The 21749-nt window shown below is 42.1% G+C and overlaps 2 protein-coding genes across 2 annotated transcripts in view; one reads left to right on the forward strand and one right to left on the reverse strand.

Annotated features, from left to right (window-relative positions):
* Positions 1-5782, forward strand: part of LOC117481969 (mucin-17-like) — a 33352-nt gene extending 27570 nt beyond the window's left edge. The window contains exon 6 of the mRNA XM_034129914.1: positions 1553-5782. Coding sequence (XP_033985805.1) covers positions 1553-2595 — 1043 coding nt within the window. The 3' untranslated portion in view covers positions 2596-5782. The remainder of the gene's footprint in view (positions 1-1552) is intronic.
* A 48-nt stretch (positions 5783-5830) lies between these two features.
* cunh19orf67 (chromosome unknown C19orf67 homolog) lies at positions 5831-21513 on the reverse strand. The gene is made up of 7 exons (XM_034130503.1): positions 21375-21513; positions 20455-20629; positions 20049-20187; positions 19129-19238; positions 9335-9538; positions 9074-9220; positions 5831-6431 (listed from the first exon to the last, which is right to left on the reverse strand). Exons 1-7 carry the CDS (start codon positions 21511-21513, stop codon positions 6305-6307), a joined length of 1041 nt encoding a protein of 346 aa, XP_033986394.1. The 3' UTR covers positions 5831-6304.
* Positions 21514-21749: the final 236 nt, after the last annotated feature.

Consider the following 21749-nt stretch of genomic DNA (forward strand, 5'->3'; position numbering starts at 1 on the left):
CCAGTTGCTATATACATTAGCTATATACAAACACTCAGCCTTGTATCCTATAGCATATCACTTTGGAATACATTTACAAAGACACTAGCATTGTATACTATGGCATTTCCTTTCAAAAATGGACACGAAGAACATTGGACCTCCTGACCAAGACTTCACTGCTCTGCCATGAGTTGGTCGTCTACACCCCCGATCCTCATCTGTGGATCAACTTCTGCATCTCAGCGGCAAAAGGAGTTGGTCCAGCCTCAAGAAGCCCCCACTCCTCACTCTGCTGCCTCCTTTAATTTCCCTCCAGTCACTGTGGGTGTTTTATTTTTTTAGATCTTTGCTACTACTTTTTTTTTAAGCTCTCCTCCTGCATTGTATTGATGTTAAACTTATGCATGTCACTGTTGCACAATGACTTGCCTTTTGTTACATTACCCTGGATTGGTTTGTTCAGGGTCAGCAAAAGAGACTTAATGTACTAAGTTGAAATAATGTCTAGCCGAAGAGGAATATTTCACCCACAAAATTATAATTTAAATATCAGTAACCTGTGTTACTTAAAATTCTTGAAAAAAAAAAAAAAATTCTTTCCTACCTTCATGGTAAATGAAGTTTAAAATAAAGTAGTAAAGTCTTAAATATGTTTTCTCGTGCAGTATAATCCAAGTCTCATTTATCCAGTCATATGCTTTCTACTTTTGATGCATATTTGCTAAAACTTGACTACTGATCATCACACTTCTGTATAATCAGAACTTGGATGAGTAGATGCATGAGAAAAACAACTTTTTCTTCAAGAATTCAAAGTAATACTGGTGAGTATTTAATAAACAAATTATCATTTTGAGGGGGAAGTATTCATTCAACTTGATCACCTCTAAAGCCAAGCTATTCTTTGAGTGTTGTGATGCTGGATGTCTATAAATGCATGGAAAGCTTTTGCATGTATCACTGGTTGACTAACTATAAAATCCATTCACGGGGGACAACGGTTTAAGCTTGCGAAAAGCTTTTCTGGGATAGTTTACGTTTCACCATAGTAAATAGCGATTGCATATACAGGAAGTTGGCTGCTTTTTTTTTTTTTGCACAACATATTTCTTTTCCGAGTGTTATTTAAAGAAAAAGAAAAAAGGGGGTACATGTAAAGGAAAAAAAAGAAAATCACTTCAATGTGCACATTTGCTCTCTGCACAAATGTATCTAGCACCACCCCCAGTCACCTTTGGTCACTTTTTATTGGTGTTTTTACAAAAATCCCCCCCTCCCTGAATACTCAGCCGGCTATATCTGTCACTGTTGCACGGCTTTCAAACAATGTCCCACTGTCACATGTTCAAAGTATAAAACCACAAATATTTGCCGGTCAGTTTGGTGCTGTAGGCTCGGCTTCACAATGCTTTCTCTATCCCTTCAGTGAGAATGAGCCTCTGTAGGCCTCCCCTCCACACCCTTTCTTTGCTTGTACTCACACTGCACTGCTGTCACTGTCCTGCTGCCTGTCACCTGTTTTAATAACATCACGCTGCTGTCATTTCCCTTCCCGCTTCCTCTCACACAGGCTTCGCTGCACTACCGCAGCCTCACCGCCGCGATCACTCGGCCTACCCCAGGACCTACTGCGACCTCGTCAAACCTCTGGTGGCCGCCCCCCCGCCCAAACTGACCTGCGCTGACCTCCCCCCCAGGAACATGGGCCAGAAGGCGCTGAGCCCCCAGCTGCGCAGGCTGGAGCAGCACCAGAGGCAGCTGCTGGAGATGCAGCTGCGCCGGGACCAGCAGAGCAGACCGCTGGAGGAGGCGGAGCAGGAGAGGAAGACCAGGGAGGAGGAGGAGGCCAGGAAGAAGAAGGATGAAGCCGAAGAAGAGATAAAGAGGAATAAGGAGGAGCTGGAGAGGAAGACGCAGGAGCAGGCGGAGGTGGCGAAGAAGAAGGAGGAGGAAGAGGAGAAACGGAGGAGAGAGCTGGAGCTGCAGCAGCAACAGCAGGAGCTGAAGGAGCGGCATCAGATCATGCAGTGGCAACAAGAGCTGCAGCAGGCTAACAAGGAGCAGGCGGAGCTGCTGTTGGCCTCCTCCGTCCTCTGCACCATCTACGAAGCGCTGGAGAACAGTGATGGTGAGGAAGAGCTCAACCCCACTAAAGAGAACGAGCCCAGAGAGGAGACACCAAACGGAGACCTGATCGGCGATGAGCGTGGAGACTCCTCTCCGTCCACAGAGAGCCCCCCTCCTCTGCGAGACTCCCCGCAGACATCCAGCGACCCCTCCCAGGACGGAGACAGCTCCTCCCCCTGTCCCCCCGAGTCTCCAGAGAGACCTCCCCCCCTGGAGCTGGACTGGGGGAAGAAGGTGGACATCGTGCAGCAGCTGATCAATCAGACGCTGCTGCTGAACAGAGGCGGCTGCTCCTCGCTGCTGCTGCTGCCGCGGGGGGCGGGGGGCACGCTGAGCCCCCTTGAGAGCAGCCTGTGGCCCAGCCTGCTGCCCCCCCTCACCCCTCCCTCGGCCACTGTCACCTCCGTCAGTAGTTTCTCCCCAGAGGCCACTGGGAGCTCCCCTCAGGGGGAGTGGACAGTGGTGGAGCTGGAGACTCATCACTGAGGGACAATTACAGTACACACTGTTAAACATTAAGGACAGACATACAGGGAAGATGGCGCAAGTATTTTTACACACACACACTCTCTCAAGACTGGCATACATATGTGTATGCAGAGCAGCACACATTTACTCTACTGTTGCTGTAAACACAATTAAGGTTCACTTAAGGAGAACGGATGAAATACAGCTTGAAGTAAATATAAGGGCTGGACAATGGAGGGGGGGGGAGGCAATAACTTGATAAGCAGCACCATTTAAAGAACGATAAACTCGATTTAAAAAATCACTTTGTTGATGTCCATCACATTGAACTCAATGGTCAAGATTGTAAGAAGTCATTTCCAAGTATTTAATAAAGATAACCTCAGAGAAATTGATAAACATCATTGTTAGAATGAAAAAGGACAAAACAAACTGCCCATCAGGAAGACCCAGTAACTTGTGCTATTGATCAGTGGTTCCAAACTAACAGTGAATCACTAAATAGAAAGCATGTTTCTAGTACACAATGTGTATTTCCTTCAAGCTTTTATTTTCTTGTTGCTTCCTTTCAAAACGACCAAATGAATCTAAGTATTAGAAGGAATAATCACTCGACAACCTGTAGACAGGTGCAACTTGTGACTCGTAGACTGATCTTCTCTTTGAAAGGGCAAAAAAGGTTGGGTCACTCAATGGTCAGGGTTTTCTAACCCTACTGAAAACACAAGCACAAACAAAACAGACACTAATGATCGGTGGTGCTGCAGTTCTTGTTTGCTGTTTCTCCAGCAAGTATGCATTGATGTAAACAAAAGGTTAACAACTATTTTGCTCTGGTTCTAGACTCTCTGGTAGTCCTCGGGATAAGTTAAAGATTAAATTATCAAATCAGTAAAGACGGTCCAATTTGTGGACTCCCCTATGCACCACATTTTTTATGGAAAATTTATTCAGTTGGTTAACACGCATTAACTCACAGAAACATCTAAATGCTTTTTTTTAAGCCTTTTCTAAAATGTTAGGATTTTCAAAACATTACCAACCCTTTGTGTCCATGGTTTAAAGTGTTGAGTCAGATATTTCTTGACTTTAGACAGACTGCAGGCACCACTTTTTATTGAACACTGATGAATGACATTGTTTAATACATTTTGCTTAAACAAAGAAAACTGTTTGTATTTCGTTAATCGCCTTATTCTAGACGCAATGATAAGCAGACACAGGCCTAGTTTCAATTTGTTTATAAATCAGCATTTTAAGTTATTTTAACCAAAACATACGACAGAAATGCCAAGTACAGGACCTCAGAGTCCTCGGTGTAAGCTAGGACGGGTCTCTACTCTGGGGGAAAGTCTCTGATTCTGCCAGTGAAGAACCTGCGTCTCCGCTCACGTAGACAAACACGAGACTGCACTGAAACTCAGCACCTCTCTCCTCACACTCGATACCCTACACCACTGAGAACACAAACTAAACACTGGCTATAAAATTACATTTCAATCCTGTAAACACTCACCTGAAACCATGTGACTACTGACGGGACGCATGATGCGTCACTGGAACGAGACACTTTTCATTATGCGAAATCCCTCCACACACACGCGCGGTGCCAAACAGCCACTATCAATGGAAGGTACATTGACGGATAGGTGTGGTTGTTTCACTTTGCGTTGCTCACCCGCAGCCATTTTGAATTAAAGCCGTAACTTATCACCTTATTTTCCTATGAGAATAGCCACTGGAGATGTCTTGCTAATGAAAAGTGATAAAAGAACACTCATTCCAAGATTTGCACTTGTTCAAATAGTCTTGTTTTTGTATCAATTTTATAATGTTGATAATACAGGCTTGGATACTTTGGCTGGTTAGTCAAACTTAATTTGGTATAATGTATTTGATGTCAAATAAATGTTAAGACCTTACAGTTCTTCACCAAAGGTCAGTGTGACTAGTAGGCCTATGCATTTCCTTATGAAACACTGGAGTCAGGCACCGATGAGGCTTTACTTATGTTCCTGTATTTGTGTCGAGAGATGAAGTTTGTTTTATATAATAACTGCTGAGAGATGCCTTTTTATGGTTTCTGTTCTGGAGCCACTGTCATATGTTTTGTCTCCGTTATTTTCTCATGCTCACGTTTAAAATGATGTTTCCGTCACAGACTACTGACAGATGATAGCCGGTCATAACGCCTTCTATTTTGCATTAGAGGACAACGATTTACTTTGGGTAAAACCAATTCTGCTGTAAAGGTCAGGGGTCACTTTATTGTGTGAGATCAGGAAGGCTATTCAAAGGGTTCAATATCAGGTCATTTGAAGTATTAACTATATTGTTGTCACTGTGATGCGCGATGGTCTGGAATTGTGACCTAAATGTTCATATCTGTGCTCTGTCGATGTGAACCTGTTGTCTCGATACTGTGTGTTTGTCAGTCAGTCACTGTAAAATCTTTTTATTTGAATCAGATTTTTGTTTTATAACTAAGCAGTGAACTTTAAACGTATTGGCTCTTTAGAAGGATGATTGCTCGCTCCCATTATTGATATTGGCAAAGAAAATGGTCGTCTTCATCTCCCACTCTCTTATGAAAGCCCATGTGTAGCAGCTGAGAAGCGAGCAGGTGTTTCTGCTCATGTATGTTCGCTCTCCCGTCCTCACGGTAAGACGCATTGTGCTCGCTGCATTTTTGACAAAGCTGGACTTTAAAAACATGCTTTTCTTAAACATGTCTGTGTTGTGTTTTTGTAAGCATCTATGTGTATATTGTTTTAAAGACTGCTCACTGTAATGAAGGGAAACTCCACTTTACTTTTGTACTTTAGAGATTTAGAAGAATAGTAAGAGTCCTATATAGATTTTTATTGAATAGAGAATGAAGGATGTGGGTTGTAAATGTTAGATTTTATTCTTTTTTGGAAGTAAATGACCTTTATGTCCAGTAAACAGAACTGATGAGCCGAATGATGACGAGGTTAAACTGAAGACTCAATTAGCGGCTCAAAAATATGAAATCTCACATTTAAGATATTAATTTATTAAAGATGAAGTTGGAACTAATTCAAATGGCTTGCAGAACTATTGATATTTAGTAAATGGGCGCTCCAACTTGTGAAGCCCGAACCATGGCAGCTTGTTTAAAAACTGTGATTGTGTGTAATTACTTCAATGCAATGTTTCATGTAAATAAAATGTTTTTTTTAAATAACGATTCTGAAATTATTTTCAACACAAAACAACAAAAGGCTATTAAAAATGTAAGACAAATATTTATAGTCTCTTATAAAATAACACTCTTCAACATAAACACACTGAACACAATTAAGTGACAAAAAGTGTACAACACAGTCAAACATGCTCATCACAATACAAAGCATAACATTTTTTACAAACTATAAAACCTTTTCAACATGCAATCTATAGAACTTTTGTTTTTCAAACAACACTTGTCATTTATGACACCATCTTCTCTTCAGCTCTAAATGTTGAACAACCTCTGGCTGAGAGTATAACATATTACAGTGATGTGCTTGTGATTTTTGCATCTGTTTCTGTTCCATCCAGATGCACATAAAACCAGATGTTGACCTTAGAACCAGAAACACTTTTGCTTAATAACTGGCTATGGGCTTTATAATGGGATTTAAGTTGCTCCGGTCAATTCAACAAACTGTTTATCCTTCGATCCTCCAACATGATGGTGTATCCCACAGACGGGTCACTATGTTCACTCTGCTGTCTGGTAAGACAACAGCAGCTGCTGCAGGTAGTCTGTCGCGCTGCAGCTCGACGGCTCGTTGCTGCCCAGGAACAGCAGCCTGTGGTAACTGGCTGTAGGGACCTGGCATAGGATCCTAAACGAACAGGACAGATACAATGTATATGAGTGACACAACCTGAGAAAACACATCAGATATCAGACATGAGATGAGGAATGTGTTGCTCATTTTAAGATTTATCAGTTATCTTTTCAATACATTGTACTTCCCCAGAAAAGCACTGAGCAATGAAGAATGTCTTAAAGGGATGGTTTGAAGTGGGGTTGTATTACTGTATATTAGATTTAATTGACTTGGTGCTTTGGTGATTACAGACTAACCCTTCTAAATGTTCAAAGTCACACAAAAACACAAACAAACCAACTGATCAAGGAGGCGCTAGACAGTGTTGGGCAAGTTACTTCCAAAATGTAATATATTACATATGACTTATTACTGTCTTTTTAAAGTAATACGTTACATTGCAATATTACTGTCTCTGAAATGTAATGAGTTACACTACTTTTATATTACTTTTGAGTTACTTTCACCAAAATAACCGCAAAAGAATGGCTAGGTATTTTAAATGCTAAAATGTAGTTTAGTGCAGCTCATTATACATCCAGTGAAGGGCAATGTGGTATAGCATAACAACTGTGTAGGCCATTAAGGCTACTTACAACTTTTATTACACGGCTTAGTTGAATACTCGATTCTGATTGTAAATTCTTAACATGTGACACGTTAATACAGTACAGACCACTGTCAAGGACTATAATGAAGGTTGCTAAGGAGGATCAAGAAAGAGAAATGAAAATAGGTTAAAAGACGGAGAGCTGGACGTCAGATAAATCACCAGAAGAAGGCAGAGAGGAAGTAAACAATAACAGGACACGGAATGGGCTCTGTATTTTGTTTAGTATATGGCCATGTACAGGCCCGGTTCCAGAACAAAATGACTTGAGATTACAGGGGGTGCAGCAGTAGTAGGTTTACATGAGCAATAGTGGCCGGCAACAGCAATGAAAAATAGCATTGATGTTATGGTCCCCAATGAACAGATGATGGCATTTGTTAAGTTTTGAAACCAAGCAAGTGAGAACATTTCAAGTGTGTTAAAAGTGCAATCCTGAAATATGTCATATAGTCCAAAGTGGACTATGGCAAGGAAAAGCACAAAAGCTTCAAAACTGTACTGATAAAACAAATGAGAACATATTGTAAATCAAGGCAAATATTATTTGAACCAGCTCATGGTTTGAAATGGCAAACATTGAAAAGCAAAAGTATTATTAAAACCATGTACTACATCATCACCTTGGTCCCATCATATACTCTGGGAAGAGAATATTTACTGTGCTTGAAAACTGGTATCACATCATCATGTGAGGTTGACTTTGTGACCTGGAGAACATTTCAGCTGCAACATTAGCTTGTTGATAAGCTTGGGATATGAGATCTTTTTGTAGCCATTCGTGGTGAAGGCATCTGTGCTATTGTATGCATTATTTTTGACCCAACATTTCTACAGGCATGGCAGAATATGGCACTATTCTTACATTAATATTCTAGCCATTGTCTATTTTTATACCACAAGCTGCAAAATGACCGCCTTACCCCCCTGTACAGGCGAGTAGTTGTTTAGATATACCTGGGCAGGCTCTGTTTTGCCGTGGTATCCTGGCACCTGCGGGCCGCAGAGGGGCGGCGTAGTTTCGGGCGACGAAGACTGCTGCTCCGGGGGCGAGGGCGGCGAGTCAGGCGGGAGTAAGCTAGTGTCCACAACGGAGGGTAACGTGATGTCCCCATCTGACCTGTTGCTACTGTCTGCAGTAGATGCAGTGTTGCTGGCGTTTAGTGATGGTTGCTTTAACCATTTTCGTATAAATGATTATCTACAGATGTGTGTCACTGCTGTGGAAGCACTTTGGAAATGATGCACGCGCAGCGGAGCAGGTCACACGCACCTGACACAATTTGTTGTTTGTATTTTTCGCTCTGTTCTCTTTTTTGAATAGAGGGTGCATAACATTGAACTGGGGGTGCAATGCATGCCTATGCACCCCCGAAGATCCCGACGCGAAGCCTGAAGGGTAAACACCAGGTTTACTAATCTACCCGCACAATTTTTCTCTGGTGTCGGAATGTCTCGCTATGTTAGACACCATTTAATTTTGGGTTAAAATGTGTTGTAACTGAGCATTGTAACGGGTAATATATTACCCACATTTCATTAGTAATGCGTTACATTACTTTGTTACAGCAAAAAGTAATATATTACTGTAACTCCGTTACTTTTGTAACGCGTTACACCCAACACTGGCGCTAGAGCAGCCAACTCCTGTGTTCAGCAAGGTCAAATTACCATCTTTTTTAGAGTCTGGTACCTCCGATAAAAAATATGAAATCTTCAGTTGTTCGACTGAAAGGGCCGTCTGATGGCAAAGTAAATTGGTGAAAATATGCCAAATTTACCGTACGCTTAATCTGATAAAAAACAATTTAGTTGGGCATTTTTAATGGTAGCTAAAATACGTTTTGCTGCTGCCCCCAACCACAGCAGTGCATTGCTCCTGTTCCATAACTCCTGTCTGCTTATCCAAGCTAGGGGCGTGCTGACCACCATCTACTGACTGTGTGTAAGTACCCCATAAAACCCCTCTTCAAAACATCCTTACAATGCCTTTGTTGTAGAAGCAGCTACAGAGCAACAGATAAAGAAATGCGAATCAGTTTACCATTCGCAGATGTCGTCTGTTTCGGGTGTCTCCTGCACCCACTGCCCGATGGACCACATCCTCACCACGTCACCATCAGAGACGCCTTGGCTGTCCCTGCCTGTCTCTGCGTGTGCGTTGGGAATGTCCTCATAGCACAGGAAGTAACTGAATAATAGATTAAGAACAGGAATATATGTATTTGAAGAGAAATGACATGATGCAATCTATCAGAGGAATACATTTTATCAAACAGAGGATGAATATATCAGCCAGACTCACTACTCTGTGTCCGCCTCCCTCGCCTCTCTCTCCTCCCTCTCTTCCTCTGGCTGCTGCTCATCTGGGAGTCTCTCCACGTTCCAGCGCATGCGTTTGAACAGGCCGGTGTCGACCTGGGCCAGGTATTGTGTGGGCCTGCAGTAGCGAAACGTTGTCACCTTCAGCGGGCCGAGCTGACTCTGGCCGATGCAGAAGTGAGACACACTGCGAATGCAAAAAAGAGTTAGAAGGTGAGAGGATATTTGATTGTTACAGCAGCAACAACAAGTCACAGGATATAGAAAGTCATCTTGCCAGGATCAACTGTTTCCATTGCATACTGAAACTCTTACAGCGAGAAGCAGTCTGTCAATTTCCCCTTTATGACTTTCCATGATAAATTAAAGGTTTATCTGTGAGCTTTATGTAACACATGCACCAAATATGAATGCTGAGCACAGAATTATTTATACGAATCAGTTTCGATCAAACCTCTCTAATATAAATGTAGAAATTTCAGTGTGTGGACCAGCACATCAGAAGTCTAGGTTGCTCAGGAGAAAATGGATACTGTGCAACAAAGGTGAAAAGACACAAAGCAGACGTTGTTTGGAAAAGGTACAGAAAGCTATAATATTTATTCCCTTTCTTTCAGATAAACATTTTAAAGACATAATATATTCAGTTACCTTGAATTTGAGAGTATCCTGGTTTTAATTATTTGTACCTATTTATTTTATAACTATTTTGGTATCATTTAGTGTTGTTACTTCTGTTTTAATTATCCCTATTTAATATAAACTAATGGTTTTATTTAAATTTAGTAGCTAAGCTATATATTCTAATTTTGGGAACCAGGACTCTGTATTTGAAATGTTATTTCAGATTCTTAAATAAAATGAAAGAAAACTTATCACATTACTTCTATACACATATAGTTATAACATATTCAACATAGTATCACACAATCAATAATCAAATCAGTTCTTGGCTCTCAACTTGTGAAGAGGAAAAGATGCACAAGTTCTTGTCCTACTATCGTGGTGGGTAACTGTAATAGTTCTCTTCTTTTAGATAGGTCGATGGGTAGCTCGCCAGACTGAAATTCACCACAGTACACCAGCAGAGATGAGGGCAGCGTTCCAGTCAAAGAATCCAGAAAATCTCCTTCACATCACACAAAAAAAAGACCCGACCAAGGGTATCATATAAGAGGCAATGCTCTTGGGGAAAAGTAGAAAAGTCGGTCAATCTAAGTGAAAAGTTGTTAAAATAACTACAATTAAAATCTATAGAGCTAATGCTGCTGAGTCATTATCCCAAAAGGATAAACAGCCATCTCACTTCCTGTTAGACAGCAGACACGGGGCGGGTCTAAACTTTGATTGGCTTAGCCTTGCTTTACAACCACTTTAGATGGACAGGGGATTTATCTAATCACACTCATTTAAATGTTTTCATGAAGAATTGTCTAAATCATGTTGTCCTAAATTGCATATTGTGTATCTATATTGTTTCTATTTTAGTTTCAAATAATTTATATTATTTGTGTATGTAGTGCTAAGCATTAAAATAAAGTTGACATTTTAGTCAATGTTATTTCTCAGTGTCTTAGTAACCGGGGGTTACACACTCCCCTCTTAAAGGTGTGTACGTCCCGCAACACCTATCAGGTTGTCTGGTCACAGCCGAATGAGGATTTTCTGCTTGAACTTCCTCATAAGCATGACCTTGTAGTGTGTCTGTGAAGGCTACACTTAAGCCTTGGAAAAGGGACTGCACAATGGAGACTAGTGGATTTCCTAATTGGGGGTAGTGTAATCTATCTGGAATGGTTCTGGGTCTGTTGGAACGTCTGTGAAGAGCATCTTGTTCATCTTTATCTTCAGCAATTTCAGGCATAGTTGCTTTTGTCTTTGGCTTCTGAGAGTCGTCATTGCTGGCAGACATGTTGGAGAGCACTGGGATGGCATCCTCCACGACATTTTGAATATTCTCTGGTGGTTGTGTTCCTTCTGATGCAGTTCCAGACATTGTTCCGTCGTCAGGTACGTTTTCTCTTTCAGGTTCTTCTTCAGTTATGTCATTCACAATGGTGTTTTCTCCAACTTGACTGATGCCTCTTTTCAGTGAACAATCAGGTTTGACGACCTCAGATTCGGCTGATTGCTCTTGCTCCATCAGGACTCCAGGATGGGGGACAGCTACTGTTGCTTGAGGGTTTTGCTCAGCTGAGGACTCAATTGGAATAATCCCAATAGGACTGCCTAGTCCTTCATCTTCCATATGGGTATTCTCTTTCAGCTCGATTTGGTATGAGTGCCAAGCACTTTCCACACACTTAGAGTTTACATTCCAGTTCACAGGAACTTCTTCATCTGACTGATTTTGATTCACGTTTTCATCTGCATCTTGTGCAGCAGGATTCAAGCAAGTGTTCTGCCGGGTCCTTTTCCGCGAGACTGGCTCCGGCGAGGTTACATTGTCTTCTGTTGCAGGGAGAAATCCGCAAGGCAATAAGAGATCTCTGTGTAACATCCTCAGCGGTCCATTTTGTTTCTCGGGTCTCACTGTGTACACTGGAAGATCACCGGCCCGCTTTGTCACCACATGAATTGCAGGTTCCCACTTGTCAGCAAGTTTATGCTTCCCTCGAAGACGAACACTTCTTACCAGCACACGGTCACCAACTTCAAGTGTAGACTCTGTGATGCGTCGATCAAATCTGGCTTTGTTCCTTGCAGCATTTTTAGCAGCATTGCTGGATGCGAGTTGGTAACTCTCCTTCAGATGAGACTTCAAGTTCCGTACATAGTCTGAGTGAGATGTTTGGTTGCGTTCAAAGAGTGGGATACCAAATGCCAAGTCAATAGGTAACCTAGGTTGCCTCCCGAACATCAACTCGTAAGGGCTGAACCCAGTGACATCGTTCTTAGTGCAATTGTAGGCATGCACCAATGGGCGTACGAAGTCTCGCCAATGTGCTTTGTCTCTGTCTTGTAAGGTTCCCAACATGCTTAAAAGCGTACGATTGAACCTTTCCACTGGGTTTCCTCTTGGATGGTATGGAGTTGTCCGAACTTTCTGAATCCCTGCCACTTCACAAAGCTCTTTAATTGTCTTTGATTCAAAGTCAGGTCCTTGGTCACTGTGTAAGCGCTCTGGAAAACCATAATGGATGATGAAGTTCTCCCAGAGGCATTTGGCCACGGTACCAGCTTTCTGGTTGGGTGTGGGCATAGCAACTGCATATTTTGTGAAATGGTCTGTGATCACCAGGACATTGGTTGTGTTGCTTCTGTCAGGTTCGATCGAGAGGAAGTCCATACAGACCAACTCCAACGGACGAGTTACTTTTATGTTGACCAGCTGCGCAGCCTTTTGAGGTGGGGTCTTTCTCCGAATGCAGCGGTCACACGTCTTCACTTTTGCTTCCACCTCAGCAGCCATTTTAGGCCAGTAAAACCGGGATCGCAGGAGATCTGTAGTTCGCTCTATTCCTAAGTGACCCATGTCGTCATGCAGACTCTTCATGACAGATGTCCTGAGCTCTTTGGGTAAGACCAGTTGGAATGTGGTGTGTTGTTCTTCTTTCCTCCTTCGATAGAGGATTCCGTCTTTTATCTCCAATCGAGGCAATTCTCTCAACAGCAACGGAAGTTCAGGGAGCTCTTGTCGTGCAGTAGGTGGGGGTGTTAGCCCAGTCTCTAATTGGAATATGACTTCTCGGATACTGGGGTCAGCTCTCTGCTTTTCTTCTATCTCTTCCCTGGACAAATGCTGGATAGTTAGAGTTCCCTCTGCCTGTTCTTCTTGCTCAAAGATAGAAGGAATGACGTCTGCATACATAGCAAGGGATTCGACGAGTGTGATGCAAGGGTCAAGTGATTGGTTTTCTGGATCTTGGCGAAGTAGATGACATTCACAGATTGCTTGGACTACTTCTGGGTCCACTTCAGTGACATTTTCACTATCAGGAGAATGACGTAAGGTGAACTGATGGATTCGTTCACGCTCCTTTTGAGATTCAAGATCATTAATCAGGTCTCCATGAGGACGTCTTGACAGACCATCAGCATCCAGATTTTGTTTCCCTGCACGGTACTGAAGTGTGAATGAGAATGTGGACAGGGCAGACAGCCATCGATAACTGGTAGCATCCAGTTTCGCTGAAGTGAGTATGTAGGTTAGTGGATTGCTGTCAGTGACGACGGTGAACTGATTTCCATACAGAAAGTCGCTGAATTTTTCTGTCACGCTCCACTTAAGGGCTAAAAACTCCAGCTTATGGGCAGGATAGCGAGCTTCGCTGTGAGATAGTCCTCTGCTGGCGAATGCAATTGGTCGCATCTGTCCATTCTGTTCCTGGTAAAGTGCAGCTCCCAAGCCAGTGGTGCTGGCGTCGGTGTGCAAGGTGTAAGGCAATACGGGGTTTGCGAAACCCAATACTGGGGCAGTGGTAAGCTTGTCAATGACTGTCTCAAAAGCAAACTTGCATGAAGGAGTCCAACGATCGTTGAAAGGTTCTTTCGGGTTGCGATAAACCACGCTCTTCTCTTTTGGGCTCTTGGTCTTTCGCAGAGGTGGGTAGCCAACTGTTAAATCTGTTAATGGTTTGACTATCTTGGAATAACCTTCGATAAATCGCCGATAGTATCCTGAAAACCCCAAGAATGACCTCAGTTCTTTCAGGTTCTTCGGGCTTGGCCAGGTCTTTAAGGCGTTGATCTTTTCAGGATCTGTTTTGACACCGTCCCTGGAAACGATGTGCCCCAAGTACCTCACTGATGACTGAAAGAACTTGCACTTTTCCACTGATAGCTTTAAGCCATACTCTTTGAGACGGTTGAGGACTCGCAGTAATCTTATCTCGTGTTCCTCTAGAGTCTCAGAAAATATAATGATGTCATCTAGAAAGACAATAGCCTCCTTGAGGTTCATGTCGCCCATACATTTCTCCATTAATCTCTGGAAAGTACTTGGTGCATTGGTGATTCCTTGGGGCATTCGCTGGAATTCCCAGAATCCCAACGGACACACAAAAGCAGTCTTTGCCTTGTCTCTTTCATCCATTTCGATTTGGTAATATCCCGACTTGAGATCCAACACAGAGAACCATTTAGATCCATGCAGTGCTTTGAAGGTCTCCTCCAAGTTTGGCAAGGCATAGGCATCCTTTACTGTCTGTAGGTTTAATCGGCGGTAATCGATGCAGAGCCGCACGTCACCATTCTTTTTCCGGACTACTACAATAGGAGAGGAAAAAGAAGACTCAGACTCTCGAATGATTCCTGCGTCCAGCAGCTCTTGGAGGTGTCTGCGGACAGCTTGTATGTCATTGGGATGAATGGGACGAGCTCTTTGCTTGACAGGGGTCTCATCATGAAGGTTGATGTGGTGTTTCACTTTGTCTGTCCTTCCCAAGTCCAAGTCATGCTGTGAGAACACATCTGGCATAGCTTGTAACTTCTGCTCTATTCTCTCCCTCCATTCTGCAGGAATTGGGGAGTCTGCGAAGTTGAATGTCTTTGGAGAAGCTTTGGATGGGTCAAGCTGATGAGCTGTAGGATCTCCAGTCTTTGTTTTTCCTATTTCAGGGAGCACTTGCTGTATGCCGTTGAGCTCAGCCAAGACACTTCTTGGTGGCAGCTGAATGTCATGCTGTGTCTCATTGGTTAGCACTACTGGTACTCTATAAGGCGCCCTGGTTGGCAGGGTGAGTAAACCACAAGTAACCATTATGCCCCCTGGAAGGAAGCTTGAGGATGGAGGCTCCATTAAGGCCCACTTCTCTGTGTGCGCACTGTGGATATTTACCACTCCTTCCAGTACAACTCTTTGTCCTGCGGGGATGACTTCTGGCGATTTCCCTTCCAGTCTCACTGATCCCAGGTTGCCGTCTTGTACTTGCTTCTGTCTTAGTTCAAGTGTTTTCAGCACTGCTCGATAGCCATAAGGAGATGGTTGGTGGTGAGCAGGGTTTGTCTCAATGTATTGTTCGTACATTACGTCCAATGTGTTGGTGCCAATCAACACTGGTGATGAGGTCATGGCACGGCAATCTGGAACCACAAGGGCTAAGGTAGGTACTTCAATGTCTGAACCAAGGAAGCTCTTTGGAAAGGTTATACTGAGCTCTATGTAACCTTTATACGGGACTGTCTGGCCATTAGCGCCTTCAATTTCCAGTAGGTCGTCTAAGGGGTGAATAGTCTTTGAGGCCAACTTCTGTTCATAGAAGGACTGGGTGACGGTAGTGACCTGTGATCCTGTGTCCAACAAAGAGCTGCACTCCTCTCCTGCAATAAGAACTTGTGCAGTACATCTGGTTCCCACTAACCTTTTTGGTAGGTAACCCCAGTTATAAGTAGAGGATTGCCTCAGGCTAGCTCTTTGCTTGCCCTGGGGACGTTGTCGATGTTCTCCAGCTCCCATCAGTCCCGTGACCGAAGCTGATTCTAGTTTAACTGGATGTTGGAAGAGCTGCCTTGGGTTTCCCATAGAACTTGTCTTTCCTGCAACTGATTCTTCTTGGCGGAAACTAATGCTTGATTAGGCGCCTCACTGCAATTTGGTGCAATGTGCCCATCCTCACCACAGCGGAAGCAATACCAGGGACGTGGCCTTCCGTGCTGTATTCTGGCTGTAGCGGTCGAAGAGTTATTTGCCCTCTGATGTGAATTTGCTCCAACAACAGTAGGGAAAGGAGGGGTCTGTGCTTGTAGGGCTGATATCTGACTCTGTAGCTCTGCTACGTGTTTCTTTAAATCTTGGACAAGAGAATCAAGCTGGGAGGGACTACTCTGGGATCTGGGGTTGTGGCGGTTCTGTGGTTTAAGGCTTGCTACTTGACTTTGAAGGCCTGCCACTTGTTTTTTCAAGTTCTGGGTGTCACACAGCGTGTCCACTGTGGAATTCTGCTGCTGCGATGGCATGTTATTATCTCCTTCACAGGCGCAGGCACATTGAAGATGTGCTGCAACTCGTTGCCTTGGGGCTCCAAGATGTTGTCTCATCCGAACTGCTTTTGCAGCCTGCCTCTCTTCTTCTGTACGCAGGAGCAACAGAACTTCTGGAAAAGATGGTGGGTTATGTCTTCTCTGATCCAACTGAAGAGCAGTTAGCATAGCACTGTCCCAGCAACCTCTGCAAAATTGCCTCAGTAAGTGTTCATTCTGTTCTGCAGGTGCTACACCCCCTCTTTTCACAGCCTGGCTTAGAATCACCTGCAGCCTATTCAGGTAGTGGGAGGGATTCTCCCCGGCATCCTGTAGCATATTCATGAACTTTGCAAAAAGCTCCTCGCCGTCATCAACAGTGCCGAAAGCAGAATCCAACAGCTGCAAGTAGTCAGCTGGAGAAGCGTGAGGGCCTAGCTGCTTCACTATATCAGCTGCAGGAGATAGAAGGCTTTCAAGTATCTTTCTTGCTCTGTGTAGATCAGATATGGCCGGGTCTTTAAGAATGAGCTCAAGGTTCGCTCTCCAAGTGTCGTAATCCACTTCACTGCTGGGATAAGGACACTTCCCAGAGAAGGATCTGAGTCTGTTAGACGTGTGAGCAGGATAAGATGCTTCTGCATTCCTTACAATGTGCTCCACCACAACTCTCTGTATTTCAGGTGGGTTAACATCATCAATCCTGAGGCTGGAAGGGTTCTTTACTCCAATAGCAGGACGTGCTGCCTCACCATCAAAGGCCAAGGGCGTTGCAGTAAGCTTGTGCTCACAGCGACGGTCATGACTGTCGGGCGAGGAATGTACTTGCCTGATAACATTTTGTGTGGAATCCGTCTCAAGAGCTTCATCAGTTCTCTGTAGTGTGGGAGCATCACCGCTGGCTGCCTTGAGTTTAGCAAGTTCTTTACAAGGAGTTCCTCAAGTGTCTTGCCAGTTACTTGTGCAACTGCCTGCAACTGCTCCAGGTAGGTTTCAGTAGTGGTGCTGCTTATTTCAGGAGCATACACATCCGCTAGTGCTCTTAGGTGGTACAAAGTCTCAACATCAGGCTGGAATGTGCTTGGCAACAGGGGTTTAAGTATCTGCATCGCTGTGTCATCAGTGTATTCTACTATTACATGTTCATGAAACTTTGTATTAGGAGCATCAATGCTAACCATTTTAGCAATAGAGCCATATTGTTTAAGGTGTTTATCTAATTCTTTGTCAGATTGTACATTAGGGGACCCATTAATGATAATAGAGTTCTGAATGTTGATATTAGCCGCCTTAATAAACTCCATGGTAGTTTTTATATGTTTGTGTCCTCACCAATACCACTCAATAAACCAAATATATCCTGGCTAGCTCGCCACTTTTCTGTAACACATGCACCAAATATGAATGCTGAGCACAGAATTATTTATACGAATCAGTTTCGATCAAACCTCTCTAATATAAATGTAGAAAATTTCAGTGTGTGGACCAGCACATCAGAAGTCTAGGTTGCTCAGGAGAAAATGGATACTGTGCAACAAAGGTGAAAAGACACAAAGCAGACGTTGTTTGGAAAAGGTACAGAAAGCTATAATATTTATTCCCTTTCTTTCAGATAAACATTTTAAAGACATAATATATTCAGTTACCTTGAATTTGAGAGTATCCTGGTTTTAATTATTTGTACCTATTTATTTTATAACTATTTTGGTATCATTTAGTGTTGTTACTTCTGTTTTAATTATCCCTATTTAATATAAACTAATGGTTTTATTTAAATTTAGTAGCTAAGCTATATATTCTAATTTTGGGAACCAGGACTCTGTATTTGAAATGTTATTTCAGATTCTTAAATAAAATGAAAGAAAACTTATCACATTACTTCTATACACATATAGTTATAACATATTCAACATAGTATCACACAATCAATAATCAAATCAGTTCTTGGCTCTCAACTTGTGAAGAGGAAAAGATGCACAAGTTCTTGTCCTACTATCGTGGTGGGTAACTGTAATAGTTCTCTTCTTTTAGATAGGTCGATGGGTAGCTCGCCAGACTGAAATTCACCACAGTACACCAGCAGAGATGAGGGCAGCGTTCCAGTCAAAGAATCCAGAAAATCTCCTTCACATCACACAAAAAAAAGACCCGACCAAGGGTATCATATAAGAGGCAATGCTCTTGGGGAAAAGTAGAAAAGTCGGTCAATCTAAGTGAAAAGTTGTTAAAATAACTACAATTAAAATCTATAGAGCTAATGCTGCTGAGTCATTATCCCAAAAGGATAAACAGCCATCTCACTTCCTGTTAGACAGCAGACACGGGGCGGGTCTAAACTTTGATTGGCTTAGCCTTGCTTTACAACCACTTTAGATGGACAGGGGATTTATCTAATCACACTCATTTAAATGTTTTCATGAAGAATTGTCTAAATCATGTTGTCCTAAATTGCATATTGTGTATCTATATTGTTTCTATTTTAGTTTCAAATAATTTATATTATTTGTGTATGTAGTGCTAAGCATTAAAATAAAGTTGACATTTTAGTCAATGTTATTTCTCAGTGTCTTAGTAACCGGGGGTTACATTTAGCAATGCCCAAATCCCCTGTTACAACAGGGTAAGGTATGTTAGGTGTTATTTTTGCATCCTTAAATCTGCTCGTAAGTCCAACGCGGATCATTGTATTGAATTAACAATATTTATGATACAAAATACTGTCGTGTGGGGGGAAACCCAAGGAAAACCAAAAATAATCATTACATTCAGACTTCCTGTTATGTCATGTTTTTGTTCTCAAACACACAACACATGTTATCAAAATACTCAAAGATGAATACGAAGAATGTGTTTTTTGTGTGTGTGTGGTGTGTGTACCTGTTAGGCTCAGTCTCGTCCAACGAGAAGAGATTGCAGCTGGCGAAGGTCAACACCAGCTGTTCCAGCCTGTCACACAGCTGCTGAGAGAAGTCCAACAGCTGCACACGCTACACACACACAGGAAGTTTAGACTCAAGCCATTTGACATTTTGTTTTTAAACAGAGAAGACAAAACCTTCGTTTCACTCAGCATATGATACAGGATAGGCCCTCTGTTAACCTGCAGGAGTTTTTAAATGATTGTGAACATTGGTTACATGAGAAACTAAAGCCCTATTTAGCTATTCCCAGGATGCAACTTTTGAGAGAGGGTGTGAGGTTGTTGTGTTATACACATTTAAAAATAAGCTAGCTAGAAAACAATATAACATTTCAAGTTATGTTTGTTATAAAGTCTGAATCAGAGGATAATTATTGAAACAAGAAATGCAGATATTGTGTAAGACAGTGACCACTTTTTTGCTATCAAAATCTGCTGGCTAAATAAATCAGAAACAGGTTTGTTGCCAAGTAGGGCAATACATTTTTGGTGTATACAAAAACATACATACATAAAAATAAAAAAGGAATAAAAAAACTATTTTAGAAAACTAGAGTATATATTGAATATAGATGAAGTAAAGTTCATACAGAAAATACATACACAAAGAATATGTTGCACGATACTAGAAATTACAAAAATCTAAAACCTCAGCCTGCGAATGATTTAATCAACATCATGAACGGTGTTCTTGTTACTCTGAATAATCGACAGACCTTCCTGCAAACAGATTCCATAAAGATAATTTTATCTTAGAAAATAGTACCAATGTTGGTTTCAAATCTTGAGAAAAAAAATCAGCGTAGCTTAATGCCACTGGTGAGGAAATAGGTATTTTATTTTGTTGTGGGATCAGGCCATCAGAAAAAACTCATACCCTTGTGTATATGTCAAAATGCACAGGGCTGCGCTGCGACACGATGCTTGTGGATTCCAGGTAGTTAAAGTAAGGCTGACAGGTGTACAGGAAACGTGGCACTGCAGCTGCAAGAGCCTCCCTCTCTAGAGGACCCTGTCTGTAAAAACACACACAAATACATAAAAATAGCAGAAACACCAAGGTTACAATTGAGCCTTTATCAATAGCCAGGACCATGCCAGTGATCTTCTGTTGTTGTTCATGTTTGACAGTATGGGCTCAAGCATCACCATCTAAATGAGACATCTAACATGCTTTTGTTTTCAGTTTCTAGCGTCAGAGGCCTAATTCTAGATATTTACAAAGACACGAAACTATGTGAAATTGCATCGTCGCTTTTAAATAAACAAATGTATTTAAATACCCATTGACGAGGCAGTCATGCAAGTCATCAGCTTTGCTCATGAGGAACTGCAGCTGGAGCTCGATGGCCTCGAGGCTCCTCTCCATCCACCTGACCTCTGCACAGCTGCAGGCTGCATGCTCTCCACACGGGGGCGCCAGAGCCACAGGCAACCAAGTCAGGGGCTCCTCCACCTCTAATGAATGCACAGTATCAGACAAAGCAAAAACACAACATGTACTCTAACTCTCTTATTCTCATTTAATTTCAAGAATACTAATAACTGGAACATTAACCAAAGAGGGGGTTAAGTACTTCTGTAACGACAATAAAAACATCAACAGTGAATGACAGGTGAAATTAAATAATAACCTACACACAGTTGTGTAAAGAAACTAAGTAGATGTACTTAAGTAGAGTACTTTCCTTGAGAATTAACATGTGTTGCTACTTTGTGCTTCTACCCGTCTACAATGCAGAGGTAAATAGTGAACTTTTACTCCACTACATTTATGGAATACCTTTGCCGTGGATTAATAATGTGAAATATTTAATCAACACTTAAATAAGACTTAAATAAAACCTGGAGTAAATTCACAAGCTACCCTGCAGAATACAAAGTAATTCAAACTAGCTGCACCAGCTTTGATAAACACTTTAATGCATCACTTATTATAATCAACACATATATGTTATTCTGAAAAAGGCACATTTGCATAATGAGTACTTTTACTTTTGGTACTTTAAGTATATTTTAATGCTAATACTTTTACTTGAGTAACATTTTGAATGCGGGACTTTTATTTGTAACAGAGTATTCCTAAACGGTGGTACTTCTACTTTTACTTAAGTACAAGATCTGAGTATTTCTCCCACTTCTGCCTACACATCCATGTTTTATAGCATTAGTTAATGGGTTAATGCCTGGGAATGTATTAGACCTCCATGTCCGGTGTCTTCAGGAGTCTCCGGGCAGTCTGACTGCTTCTCGCCGCTCATGTCCTCCTGCAGGCCGCCACACTCATGTTCCCCTGTCGGTGAGTCGGAAGGGACCTGGACCTGAACTTCAACATCTCCCATTTTATCTGCGGTAAGTTTGTGTTTCTTGGGAAACCTGATGAAAATGAAACGCCAAGTTAACTTCTTATTTTCGAGCGGTTATAAACTGAAAGACCTGTCATCCCGGTTGACTCACCAAACAACGTTGATGCTAACTAGCTAACTGTAGCAAATATGTAATCTGAAATATTAAACTGTTCATTTATTTCATGTCATGTTTTATTACTTTATATGTCTACCGACATTTTTTGTATACA

Source organism: Trematomus bernacchii, unplaced genomic scaffold (genome assembly GCF_902827165.1).
Source record: "Trematomus bernacchii unplaced genomic scaffold, fTreBer1.1, whole genome shotgun sequence".
Classification (NCBI taxonomy): Eukaryota; Metazoa; Chordata; class Actinopteri; order Perciformes; family Nototheniidae; genus Trematomus; species Trematomus bernacchii.

What these genes read in the sequence shown, in the direction of transcription:
- cunh19orf67 (XM_034130503.1), bottom strand. Translation starts at nt 21,513, where the DNA reads ATGGGAGATGTTGAAGTTCAGGTCCAGGTCCCTTCCGACTCACCGACA. An exon ending in TGAAGACACCGGACATGGAG is followed by an intron (nt 20,630 to 21,374) that starts GTCTAATACATT and finishes TGCATTCATTAG; the next exon opens with AGGTGGAGGAGCCCCTGACT. An exon ending in ATTTTGACATATACACAAGG is followed by an intron (nt 19,239 to 20,048) that starts GTATGAGTTTTT and finishes GTGTGTGTGTAG; the next exon opens with CGTGTGCAGCTGTTGGACTT.